The sequence below is a fragment of the Benincasa hispida genome, chromosome 3 (genome assembly GCF_027475165.1).
Source record: "Benincasa hispida cultivar pf3 chromosome 3, pf3_genome.v1.1, whole genome shotgun sequence".
NCBI lineage: Eukaryota > Viridiplantae > Streptophyta > Magnoliopsida > Cucurbitales > Cucurbitaceae > Benincasa > Benincasa hispida.
Genome location: NC_143480.1, coordinates 3,245,736 through 3,259,075, shown reverse-complemented (window position 1 = coordinate 3,259,075; position 13,340 = coordinate 3,245,736). Strand labels below are relative to the sequence as shown.

The 13,340-nt window shown below is 37.3% G+C and overlaps 1 protein-coding gene across 2 annotated transcripts in view; it reads right to left on the bottom strand.

Annotated features, from left to right (window-relative positions):
• LOC150036964 (uncharacterized) overlaps positions 1 to 12,770 on the bottom strand; it is a 29,245-nt gene extending 16,475 nt beyond the window's left edge. Inside the window, exons 1-5 of one of the 2 annotated variants that reach the window (XR_016528413.1) lie at positions 12,376 to 12,740; positions 944 to 1,047; positions 435 to 521; positions 270 to 345; positions 112 to 186 (exon numbers count right to left, since the gene is read on the bottom strand). Coding sequence is in view for 1 of the 2 variants with exons in the window: in XM_090311768.1 (XP_090167894.1) it covers positions 112 to 186; positions 270 to 345; positions 435 to 521; positions 944 to 1,047; positions 12,376 to 12,414 (381 nt within the window). In the remaining variant the exon portion in view is untranslated. Of the gene's footprint in view, positions 1 to 111; positions 187 to 269; positions 346 to 434; positions 522 to 943; positions 1,048 to 12,375 lie in introns of both variants that reach the window. The other variant, XM_090311768.1, reaches the window with a different exon arrangement.
• Positions 12,771 to 13,340: the final 570 nt, after the last annotated feature.

Sequence of the window (13,340 nt, the reverse complement as noted above, 5' to 3'; positions counted from 1 at the left end):
CAAAAATCTTTCCCGTGTAAGACATCAACAGTGGTTGAAAGTTGAAACAAGTGAAAGAATGACCTAATATGGAAAAGATAATTCAGAACGAAAATATTATGAAAGCGATACCTTGCTGAAGTAGCCAGCCAATAGCGTGCTATGAGAAGGCTTCGGTTCTAGGAAGGAAAACAAGAAGTTCATCAACTGCAAACAACCACATCAGCAAAATCAGTAATTGATCTATTTTCATCGATAATAATTTAATAGGAGAAAGAAAGCAAGTTCACCTCTTCATCCTCCACCAATGCTTTGAGAATTATATCAACTTCACAAGTAAAAATCTCACAAGCAATGAAAGGAAACCTGGGCAAGAATATGTGAGAATAGCCAAAATTAACATTAGAGAGAGAAGCCACGAGAAATGACATCTGGAATGTGCAAACAAAAATTACTTAAAACTTCGTTTCTTCTCAGCCTCTTCAGGAGTTTCTTCAACAATATATCTGATGAGCTGTTCAATCTGTGTTCTGTCTCTCAAGCTGCAAGGCGTGAAAGCAGGCACAACCATCTTTAATTAACAAAATATGATGAAATCTACTTGGCAAAGTTCTCGTATTTATCCATTCCACTTTGTATCTGCCTGACCACTAAGGTTGGTATTTATTATATGGGCTAGCTGCTGTGAGGCAGTTAGCTTAACCAATGTAGTACAAATTTAAAAGACTGACTAACAATATAGCAGCAAATAAGAATAAGTAGGATGGATGGAAATTACATTACTACTGGAAGACTAGTACAGCAAGTAATATCAAAGTCAAATACAATCAGAGTTACATGATCCCATCAATTAATTTCTATGCATGTGTTAGCAACCTATCAACCAAAAGAAAAGATGTGACCTATGGACCAGCAACATAGAAGAAAAAGCAAGATGATAAATCAAAGTCGGAAGAAATATTACAAGTTAATAAGTCGACTGTTAAGTGCTTTGCATTCCTGAATTATTTCATCCTCATCTAGAAGCTCCTCTAAAGTAAAATTTTCCTTATCCAAAATTGTCTCCACCTGCAAAAAATGAAAATGAAATGAGTAAGAAAAACACATTTACATTAAAACTCAAGTAAATCCAGACGATTGTTATATTCCTATTCACTGAACTAGGAGAATGCAATATAAAAGTGTCCTTGCATGACTAGATTCTAAATTCTCTGAAACCTATGATGAGGTATTCAAATGAACAACCCAACGATCCTGAAGAGTCCCAACAACATTCCCAAACGGGTAAAGGACACTTCAGTAACCCAAAATATGATACAAATCTCCTGATGCTTGATAAAGGGCACCATTGCAAGCCCAACACAAAGGAAGAATGCTTCTGAACATGATCCAGAACATTAGCTTTCTCATGAAAAACCTGTCACCCAAAGAATTTGACCTTGTTTGGGAATCGTTACCTTCCAAAAAGAGGAGAAAGCAGAAGCTCCAGAGGGAGGAGGGGGCACATGTAACAAGTGGAAAAATGAACCAGAATAGAAATCTCCCGAGGATTGGGGGGACCAAAAGCCAATATTCCTTCTCCCCAGACTTACCAAAGAGTCACCAGTCAACAAGATCAGGATCACAACATCAAAAGCTTCCCTATCAGTCAAAGGGCGGTTGAATCCCAAATAAATAAAAGAAAATGGCAGGGAATCTAAAGAGGGAAGGAAAAAGGCCACAGAAAACAACCTTTTGTCTGAAAGATGGTACATGTGAAGACAGAGATCTATCACCCACTCACCAATCTTCCCAAAATTCATCAAACATTAAACACCAGAAGCAAACAAACTCCCAAAACACATCTTGCTTGGTTTCTCCATAGAAGAGCTATCAATCATGTTGACTTAAAGAAGTTTTTCCTTGCCACAAGAAGCCACAGCACTTAACAATAGCCCAGGACAACTCATTGGAAAGCACCAATTAAGCTTAAAAATAGAATTCAGCACAAGGATGCGAAGAAGGATGTGTTTTCCTAGATAAGAAACTATTTCATTGATGAATGAAATCTTCAAAGAGTACAAAAAGGGCGGCCCACACAGGATTACAAAAGATTCCTCAAATTATATTCGAGGAAATTAAATTGTAACTATTGAGGGGTTGTATGTCTTTACACCTAAACAGGGCTTGAAGATGGATGAATCAAGAAGATCCACGAGAGATCTTTCATTTCCTTTAAAAGTCCTAGAATTCCTTTCTTCCAGAATCTACTTGTTTTGATAGTTTCATGGATTTGGTTCTATCTAGCGAATTGTACTGGTGCAATCTAAGCACCCTTTTTAAGAGTTTTAATCTTCTTAATTAGTTTCCAATTGGAAATCTTTATTGCAATCACCTATTGGTGTTTGGGGTCTCCCTTATTTCATTTTATCGATAAAATGTTTCTTTAAAATAATTATTGTGAAAGTGTGGGATAATAGGTTGAGAAAAGTTCTATTGTCCAGTCCTAAGGTGCATTCCTCGAGGGCAAACAATTCTTTTTTTTTTTTTTTTTATGAGAAACAAAGGATATCATTCATAACAACCCAAAGCTTCGACAAAACACCTAAAGGACAAGGGGATAAGCCATCCCCTTTCCAAAAGGAAGGGTTACAAAAAGACCTTCCAATCTAAGTTAATGGTGTCTACGGAGTATGGTGTACTTACAAACAACCTGTGTTGAGCACGGCAATTAGAGGCCATAAACTGAACAAGATCAAAAAAATAAGAAAAAGAGAACCACTTATCTGAGAAAACCAACTGGTCCATCCTATTTCTTTCCTTGCAAAGAAGCCATGAAATAGCTCTAACTAGAGATGTCCAAAAAAACCCGTGGGCCAACGCAACGGGGACAAGGTAGGGAATCCCCGAGTACACGATGAATGGGTGAGAAGTGGGGAATTTTTTTCCCATTTACAATTCGGGCCATCCCGGTTGGTGAAAACCAAAACTCTAATTTTGAATCAATATCAATTCTCTCTCAAATGAGGGAGAGAGGTGTTTTATTTATAGGGAAATTGGTTACAAATAAGGCTAAATAACAGCTAACTAACCGGTAACTAACTATTCACTAACTAACTTTTATTCCAACTCCCTTACATTTATTCTCAGTATACCATATTCCACCCCCTAAAATTCATACTCGACCTCGAGGCTTATTAAGAAGCTAACTGGAATTCATCAGGGGCAAAGTAGGGTTTTAAATCTGCTACATTGAATACTGGATTGATGTAAAGGTCAACTGGTAGCTCAATACAATAAGCATTCGAACCATATCTTTGTAGGATTTTAAAAGGCCTCATTTGTCAATCTTTCAGCTTGTTGTAAGTTCCTGTTGGGAACCTTGTCTTATGTAGATGGATCATTACAAGGTCTCCTTCTTTAAAATTGACTTCTCTTCTTGATTTGTCTTTAGTTTTCTTGTAGGACTATGTGGTCTTCTCTAAATGGTCATAAACTTCTTTGTACAATTCTTCTATTCTTTCAATCACACTTTCAGTTTCAAGACTAATATCCACATAAGAAGGTAAATTGGCAAGATCAAATGTGAGTCAGAGGTTGAGTATACACTACTTCAAAGGGGCATCTTCCCGTTGATCTATTCCTCATGTTATTGAAAGAAAACTCCGCTTGAGCAAGGGACAAATCCCATTGTTTTGGTCGTGAACCACTTAAACATCGTATGAGATTTCCCGATGTTCTATTGGTTACTTCAGTCTGGCCATCAGTTTGTGGATGTGAAGTGGTGCTGAATTTCAAACTAGTGTCAAACTTCTTCCCTAAAGTACACCAAAAATGACTCAAGAATTTCATGTCTCTATCTGAGACGATTGATTTAAATACTCCATGAAGTCGAACTACCTCTCTGAAGAAGAGGTTAGCAATATAGACTGCATCACTCGTTTTTTTGCATGTTAGAAAATGGGCCATTTTGCTGAAACGATCCACAACCACCATGACTACATCATGTCCCCTTTGTGTTTTGGGTAGATCAAGAATAAAATCAACAGATAGGTATTCCCAAATGGTTATGGGGATTGGTAATGGAGTATATAATGGCATTTGTAGAAGTTCCTTTGGCTTTTTGACAAATAACGCACCTTCTGACAAAATTATTAACATCTTTTGGAAGCTGAGGCCAATAGAATCAATTTTCAAACGTTTTGACTTGGTCAAAGTGCCCTGCTAAACCTCCGGAGTGAGCTTCTTAGGAAGGCTTCTCGAAGGGATGTATAAGGAATGCACAATTGCTCTCCTTCGAATAAGAAACCATCCATAATATGGAAGTCTTCAGCATTCAAGAGATTAGTACACTTGTACCAAATATCAGCAAAGTCTCGATCATTTTCGTATAATTTTGTTAGGTGTGAAAATGTAGTTACTTTTGTAGCTAATGTAGTTAGAATCAGCCCTTTTCTACTAAGAGCATCAGCAACCTTATTCTTCTTGTCAAATTGATGTTTGATCACGAATTCAAATCTTTGTATAAATGAAATCCACCGCGCATGCATATGGCTAATATTCTTTTGAGATTGTAAGTATTTGAGTGAAAAATGGTCTGTGATTAGGAGAAACTCCTTGGATAAAAGAAAATGCTCCCATTGATTGAGAGCACAAACAAGAGCATATAATTCCTGCTCATATGTACTCCATTTCTGCCTTGAAGGACTGAGTTTTTCACTAAAATACTCAAGTGGGTGGCCTTGTTGAGATAGGACAGCTCCAATACCGGAGGTACAATCATCTACTGCCACTTCAAAAGATAAGGAGAAATCTGGTAGTTTCAAAACAGGGCTGCTACTCAGTTTGTTCATGATGTTTTCGAAGCTGTTTTGTTGTTTTGAGCCCTAAGTGAAGCTTCCTTTCTTTAGACAATCAGTCAAGGGTGCTGTCATAGAGCTGAAGTTCTTGATAAATTTCCTATAAAAGGAAGCCAAGCCAAGGAATGCTTGAATCTTTCACAAAACTGGGGATAGGCCATTGAGTGACAGCTTCAATTTTCTTTGGATCGACTTTGATTTGACCGTGGCCTATTAGGAAGCCAAGGAAAGAAATTTCTTTCACAAGAAAGTCACTTCTTATGATTGATATATAATTTTTCTGTTGTCAAGACTTGAAACAATTTATGAAGATGTTATAAATGCTCCTCAATGTTCTTGCTATAAACCAAGATATCGTCAAAGTATATGACGATGAATTTATTAAGAAAAGGGTGTAATACTTGGTCCATGAGTCTCATGAATATGCTAGAGCATTTGAAAGACCGAATGGCATAACAAGCCATTCAAAAAGTCCTTCATTGGTCTTGAACGCGGTCTTCCACTCATCGCCCGACCTTATTCTTATTTGATGATAGCCACTCTTCAGATCAACTTTTGAAAAAATCATTGCCCCTCCAAGTTGATCAAGTAGATCACTTATTCTTGGAATTAGAAAATGATATTTCACTGTGATTCGGTTGATTGGTCGACTGTCTACACACATTCTCCAACTTTCATCTTTCTTTGGAGTAAGAAGAGCGGGCACTGCACATGGGCTAAAACTTGGTTTGATGTGGCCTCTCTTTAGGAGCTCTTTAATATGTTGATGTAAAATTTCATATTCCTTTGGGCTCATTCGATAATGAGGAATGAGTGGTAATGTTGCTCCTAGAATTAAATCAATGTGGTGTTGGATGTTCCTCAAGGGTGGTAGTCCCTTGGGTTCATCTTTCAATTGAGGAAATTCATCAAAAAGTTTTTGTATTTCTAGAGGGACTTCACCATTTTTTTAGTGTCTTGGACTTTTCAGCAACTACAAATCCTAAGACATCAGCCTCTCTTTCCTTCATCAAGCTTCTACCACTGATTGTGGTAAAAAGGTAATTGTTGTTCTCTTTCTTCTGTTTAACTCCCTCATTCTTCTTCTTACTCAATGGAAGTAGATCTACTTTCTTGCCCATCCAAAGGAATTCATAAGTATTTTCTCTCCCCTTATGTAAGCTCGAGTATCATATTGCCATGGTCTTCCAAAGAGTATGTGACAAACATCCATTTCGAGGACGTCACATACTATTTGGTCTTCATAACTACTGCCAATTAAAAGAGGGGATAGTACAAATTTTACTTACTTATGCTTCACCACTTTTTTTCACCCAACCAATCTTATAGGGGTTTGGATGAGCTTCCACCTTAAGATTCAAGGTTGCCACTAACTTCTTGGAGACAAAATTTTTGCTACTTCCACTGTCAATAATGACATTGCACACTTTGCCATTAATTGTGCATCGTGTTTTGTAGAGGCAATGTCTTTGAGGGTTTGAGACTCCTTTGGGAGTGATTAACATCCTTTGGGGAACACAAGATACCCTATCTCCATCATCCGGTTCAATGAGCTCGGTTTCTTTTTCGTCTTCACTGTGTTCGATCAAGGTTTCTCCATCTCCTTCTTCCATGTAAGCTACCGTCTTTCTTTGTGGGCACTCGTTGGATAAGTGACCAGCTTGGCCACATCGAAAGCACTTACCCAAAAAGGGCCGATTATATGGGTTTTGGATTTTCTTCTTGGTTATTGTTTCTGTAGCTTTTCTGTCACTCCCTCCGAGCCATCCTTTTCTTTTTCTTTGGCCGAGGACATGGAAGATGGTTAATTAGTGATTTTGGATGAGGAAGTTACTTTCTTGCTTGAAGATGCCTCCACGGGTTCTTTCTTGAAATTTTCTTGGATCGCATTTCATTAAGTTCCTCCATAGTCCCAGCAAAAGCAATTACATCAGCCAACCTATTGAATTTCTGGAGTTTCACCTTTTCTTTGATGTCCATACGCAATCCTCCAATGAATCTTGCAATCCAGTGTTGTTCATTTTCAGCCAAATTGGTTCTTGCCCTTCCACGAAATCAGCCACTGACTGAGAGCCTTGTCTACAATTTTGGTATTGATTGTATAAGGTTTGCTCATAATTTGGAGGAAGAAACCTCTCCTTCATCAACTTCTTCATCTTCTCCTACGTTCAAATAGGTCTCTTATCTTGCCGTTGACGATTTCCCTCCAACTGATCCCACCAAGCGGATGCAACCCCCTTCAATTTAAAAGCTACTAATCGTACCTTCTTGTGCTCCGGAGTGTTTATATAATCGAAGAACTCCGTGTTCTTGATCCAATCAAGAAATGTCTCTATATCACGCTTACCACTGTAAAAAGGTAAGTCTATCTTCATCTTAAAGTCATAAAAATCTCCCCGAGCATTACCTCTGCCTCTTCAGCCTCTTCTTGCATCGAAATATTCTTCTTCCAAATCATCCTCGCTCGAAGAACTCCAATCTTGGAATTCTTGATGCCTTTCTCGCACCATTGGACATCTTCTTGGTTCTTCTTGGAGTGGTCTATGGATTCTTTTAGACCCCGTTCTTGAAAGTTTTCTTGATGAAACTGGAAATTTTTTGGTTCTCCAATGCCTCTTCTTCCTCTCCTTCCCCAGATTTGATTGAAAATCAAAGCTTCCTCTCCAACTTGGGTTGATGCCAATGATCATTGCCACAGATTCTTGAAAATTGTTCAACGTTTCTTGCATACCCTCCAAGGTGCTTTCCACAAACAACAAGCGTTGCGTGGTGGATCTTGGAGAGAGGGTGGGTGTCTTCCACCTCTTGAACTAGCGCAGGAGCATCATCTCCTCTCTCGGATGATGCACATGTCTTCATCCAAGATGTTGCTGCTTTGATAAACTTTTGGTGTAAACCAAAACTCTAATTTTGAATCAATATCAGTTCTCTCTCAAATGAGGGAGAGAGGTGTTTTATTTATAGGAAAATTGATTACAAGTAAGGCTGAATAACAGCTTACTAACCAGTAACTAACTATTCACTGACTGACTTTTATTCCAACTCCCTTACATTTATTCTCAGTACACCACCGGTCCCCAACCCCGGGCCCACCATGCCCCAACTTTTGTATATAAATTATAAATTTATAATATATATCTATATATATATACACACACACCTAATTTATAATATATATATATATCTATATATATATACACACACACCTAATTTATAATATATATATATATATATATATATATATATACACACGCACATATATATTTATATTAATATTGGAAACTTTGTTAGGATAATTATGGATGTTTTAATTATTTAAGTTTACGACTTTATTACTTTAATTCCTTAGATGTTGAAATATTTAAGATAGAATGTTCTAATTGTTGAATTTTTATTTTTACAAATTATGAGAATTTAACATTTTACTTATATCTTGTCAAATTGCATGTGTTAATATTGTTTTTATTAGCAAGATTGATGATAATTTATTTAAATGAAAATTGTATTGGAAACATATAAGGAATTGTTTTTTTATAAGAAACATTTATTGATGAATGAAATATCCAAAACATAAGAGGAGGGGGAATCCATACAAAAAGGTCAACAAAGATTTAAAAGATACTCCAAATACAAAAGCAGAAGAAAGGGCAACATAGAGATGAAACGCCCAAAAAAAGAAGATCTGTCTTTGAAGAAACCCCATAGCCGAAAGATGTAGAATCAAGCTGAAGTAGAATCTTCTCTAAGCAGAGCTTTTGCTTTTTTGTCATATGAGAGAGAACTCTCTAGATTTCGAAGCTCTCTCATTCCCTTTTTTCCTCTTTGATGTTAACCAGTTGGATTGTCTTCTAGCAGGAATCGCCTTTACACAGAGGCCTAGTTCATTAAACCAAGGAGCCAAGGCCATCAAGTGGGTTGTTGGGTCGAAGATCCAAAACGATTTTGTGGGTCATAATCAGACCATGCTTCTCCTATGTGGTATGAAGGAGATAAAAGCATTAGGCTAGATAGAAAAGCATTCGAGTCAACATCTGATGGCAGCATTACAATGATCATGGAATGTTTGATGCCAGGGCAAAATGGTGCGCTTGGGAAAGGAAAAGGGGTTGAAATCAATGTTATTTTTTGAGGAGTGGTTCGGTTTGGCATCTGTTGTGGGGGGCTGGTGGGGGATGGAGCAAGGTGGTTAAAGGTTTTCTTGGGCTGGTGGGGAAGGGATGGGTTGGATGTCTACGGAGGTGAGGAAGAAAGAAGGGGAGGTGATGGAGGGAAAATAGGTGAAGATGAGGAAGAAAGATGGGGGAGGGTTGTTGAGTTGTCTAAGGGAGAAGGAATGACTTGGTTTATCAAAAAAGGGTTAGTAGAAGCTGAAAAGACAACCTGCGTACAGGAGGCAACTTGTTCTGATGGGACAGCAACTAATGAGGGTTGAGGAAGGTCTGTGGCAGTAGGTAGGATAGAGGACATATTAGAAGTTTCCACAGTGAGCAGAGAGGATGATAGTTCATTGGTCAAAAAGAGCTTATATGTATTAGAAGGCAAGATTGATGGCTCTGTCTCACGTAAATTTAAGTTGGTAAAAGAGATAGGGGTGGTGGGTAAAAGGACAACTAATAGGGAAGGGTGGTTTCTCGATGGATGTCAATGTCCGCCTTTTCCTCTGTAGAAGAGAGTGGTTTTATCCATTGTGTAACTGGGTCCTCCAAGCTCTGTATCTCATGCACCGATGAAGGTAAGGCTCCATGTTTTTCTTCCCTATATCTAACGTGAAGAAAAGCTTCAAAAAAGAGGGTCTATGTTCACGTTAATCACCTCTGTGGATGAAGAAAGGAGATGAACAGTAGTAGGCAAGAAACCAACAAGGTTTTCCTTCACTTTTATGAAAACCACCATCATAATGTTTAAGGAATTGTTAAAAAATATATTTTATTGAAATTATTTTTAAAAAACGTTAAAAAAATAAAGGCAAGGAATTTTTCCTCACGGGGAAATTCGCGAGGACAGGGGATGGAATAGGGGATGGGGAAGGCTTCCCCGACCCTGGACATCTCTAGCTCTAACCATTTTTTCTAAAAATAAAAAATAATAATAATAATAAATAAATAAAATAAAATAAGGAAACAAGTCTCTTCATTGAAATAATAAAATGAGACTATTGCTCAAAGTACATATGATAGATACAAAGAACAATAGGATTTTTTGGATCAGGAGATGCACCCTGACATCTCAAATATGCTGACACCCCCATAGCACCCTCATCATATCCAGACATATGGAACAAAATAAGACAATGAAATCCCAAGGTAACTCAAAACAATCCAAGCTTCAATGTACAAAATTCCCAAATACAAATGGGAAAAACACAAGGTGCCAAGACAGCGTACTCCTACTAAACAATTACCAATACAAAAGGAAACAAAATAAAATCAAGTAAACACATCTTCCAAAGCACTCTCCCCTTATCCTTCAAAAACCACCCAAGTTCAAGCAAACACTTCTTCGAAGAGCTAAGGCAACACCCTCGCTGACCAAAGGTTTGTCTCAAAAAAACTCCACACATTTTTTTGTTAACTCTCAATGGAGCATCAAATGATTAATTGATTCTTCATCTTTGCAACGCATCATGCACATACTAAGAGAGATCACCATGCTAGGGAACCTTTGTTGAACCTCCTTATCCATGGTATTGATATTGTTTAAAGTCACAAACCATATAAAAAACTTCATTCTTTTCAGTAGGGGTGTTCAAAAGGGTTGAAAACCGATCCGACCAAACCAACATTGGTGACATTCTCCTCTCTCCTTCTCGTTTTCTTTTGTCCTTATCACCTCACTAAAAGCTTCAATTACGTAAGTTCACCCTTTCTTCTTTTTCCCTTTCTCTCCTCTCCTTCTTCTTCAAATTTCTTCTTTATCCTTAACATTTTCCCTCAATTTCACTCTTTAGCATCCCTAAACCACCAATACCGACAAGATCAACTAATTGACCATGTATTCGATGGTTTGATGAAGCATTCTAAAATCATCTACCACCGATCGACTAAAACCGACGTGTCGGTGTCAGACTCAGTTTTCATCTAAAATCGACTCCAGCCAACCAATGAATACCCCTACTTTTCAGTATAATACCATCCCAAATCGTGTTTAAAGCCACAATCAAAATTTCGATCAGGACCTTAATGTTGATGAGACTATTCAAGACTATAGATCTCGTAAGAAAGAAGAGGTTATCTTTAAGATCGACTTTTTGAATTCGTATGACCATGCTGGCTGGAACTTACTAGATAAGGTGCTAGCTAAAAAAGGTTTTGGGTATAAATGGGGATCTTGGATTTGAACTTGTGTGTGCTTTGTTAGGTACTCAACTCTAATCAATGGTCTATCAAGGGGTAGGATTTGAAGGGGGATATCAAACACACTTATGGGGCCCACTCGTGCATTTACATATGTAACTAGAGCATTTGATATGGAGCATTTTTGCTCATGTTGTCTCTCGCATCATGTAGCAAGGTACCGAGGCTAAAAGCTCAATAGGATTAGCATCAACCAAGCTACAAAACCCCAAAGTCAATCACCATATCTGTTAGATCATTGTGCTACCCTACCCTTTGTCTAATTGACTAACGTGAATGCCTGGAATGTTTTCTCCCAGCCATCAAGCTAAACTCCCCTCTTTATTCACAATTTGCCTATAAATTTTTCTCAAAATTAGTATCTTGAAAGAATAATATTTTTTGGTTTGTAATCCTATTCAACAATGACTCGATTGGATTTTCCACTTCTCAAGTGGTTGCTTCTTTCTGGAAGGTTGAATAATCAAGTCTAGAAAACCCAGATGGCCGTCTTTTTCTTAGCTGCTGAATCATGTGAAAAGAAACGAGGAAAAGGTGAATTGATTTTTCCTTTGGCGCCCTCTCCCCGTGGAGTATGGTTCTCTGGAGGAATTTATTGGATAGGTTTCAAGGGTTTCCAATGGAATTACAGATGCATTAAACTTTCTTTTCGTCGTCAATTCATTAAAAGGGAAAAAAATAGAAGGAAGAAAGAAAGAAAGAAGAAGAAGAAGAAGAAGGGAAGATAACAAATTATACTCCTATTAATTATGAAATATGCAAATCATCCTTAATGTTTTGCAAAATGGGTTTACCTCTGACTTCATCCATTATCAATTCCACGAATAAAAAAACGATAATAAGTTACACCACTCCTGCACGTCTCACCAAGGAGCCGGGAGCATGACAAGATATGAGCTGACGGGAGAGGGTACGACCGGATCACGTGGACGATAATCAGATTGTACATGGAGGAAAACAGAGAGGTTGAAGACCACGCATTGCAAATTTGATGGGTGGAGCTATTAAATCAAATCCATGTTCTCAAATTTCATTTTCCTTCTTGTGATCCTCATTGAACCGCGTGTAAAATCTATATTATTGTCGATAAATTCTTCTTCCTCGAAAGAAAATGAAATTGAAACAATTCGCAGTACAGAATCCACAGTACAGCAAATGCTACAGTAAACAAAATAGATGGAGGATGATAAAACAAAAAGACTCACAGGAGACGCTGTGGACAATCCGGCCATGCGCCAAAACATGGTGAATTGAGGGAAAAGATTGCCAAGCAGAACTCAGATCTGCAAACCCAGAAATCGAACCCCCTGGACGAACCTCCCTACCGAGGATCCTCAAAAACCACCGAGACCACACAAAAAAACAATGATCCAGAGTCGCTTCAACGAAACCCTAGAAGTATAATCTGAAACTGCATGGGTTCGAACAAGTTGAGATGGATCGAAAGGAGGGTTTGAGGAGCAAAGCAACGATGGAATCGAACGAGAATTCAGAAAAGCGCAAATAATAACCTGAAATCGTGGAAATGTGATAGGATGTGATGAAAATATGTTCTTTTTTTTTATTTCCTGTTGTTTGTTATTTGTATTTTATTTTTTTGTTGCAAGAAAAATATAATTTAAATTAACTTACGTTTTATTTTTATTTGGAAATAAAGATGAATCATGCTTGTTATAATTCATATATAAGACTGTTTTTCCTATTTTGGAGTATTATTATGAAACTTTTTTTAATATAAATATCCTCTTAACAAAAATTGTGAATCCCTTCAACTCTGATACCAATTGTGAAATTCCTTCAACAAGTTATGTGCAATTTTTTTAACATAATAATTAATTATTGCTGTACTAAAAATAATAATAATAATAATTGATATTTTTGGCCTTGAATGTTTTGCTTTCTTCATGCACATCAAGCACAACAGACTTTATTATATTACTAAAGAAACAAGTGGCGCTGTTCACCATCACCACTCGTTGTTTATAAAGATAATTTCCAATAATTTTGGAGCGGTTTCATAATTATTTTATCATGCTTGACGCAACACTATTTCTTTCTCTCTTTTTGTTTTTCTCTCTCTTTTATTTTTATTTTTATTTTTATTTTTATTTTAAATTTAGACAGAATGTATACAAATAGTTTTAGAAAATATAATTTAGGTTTGTGGGAT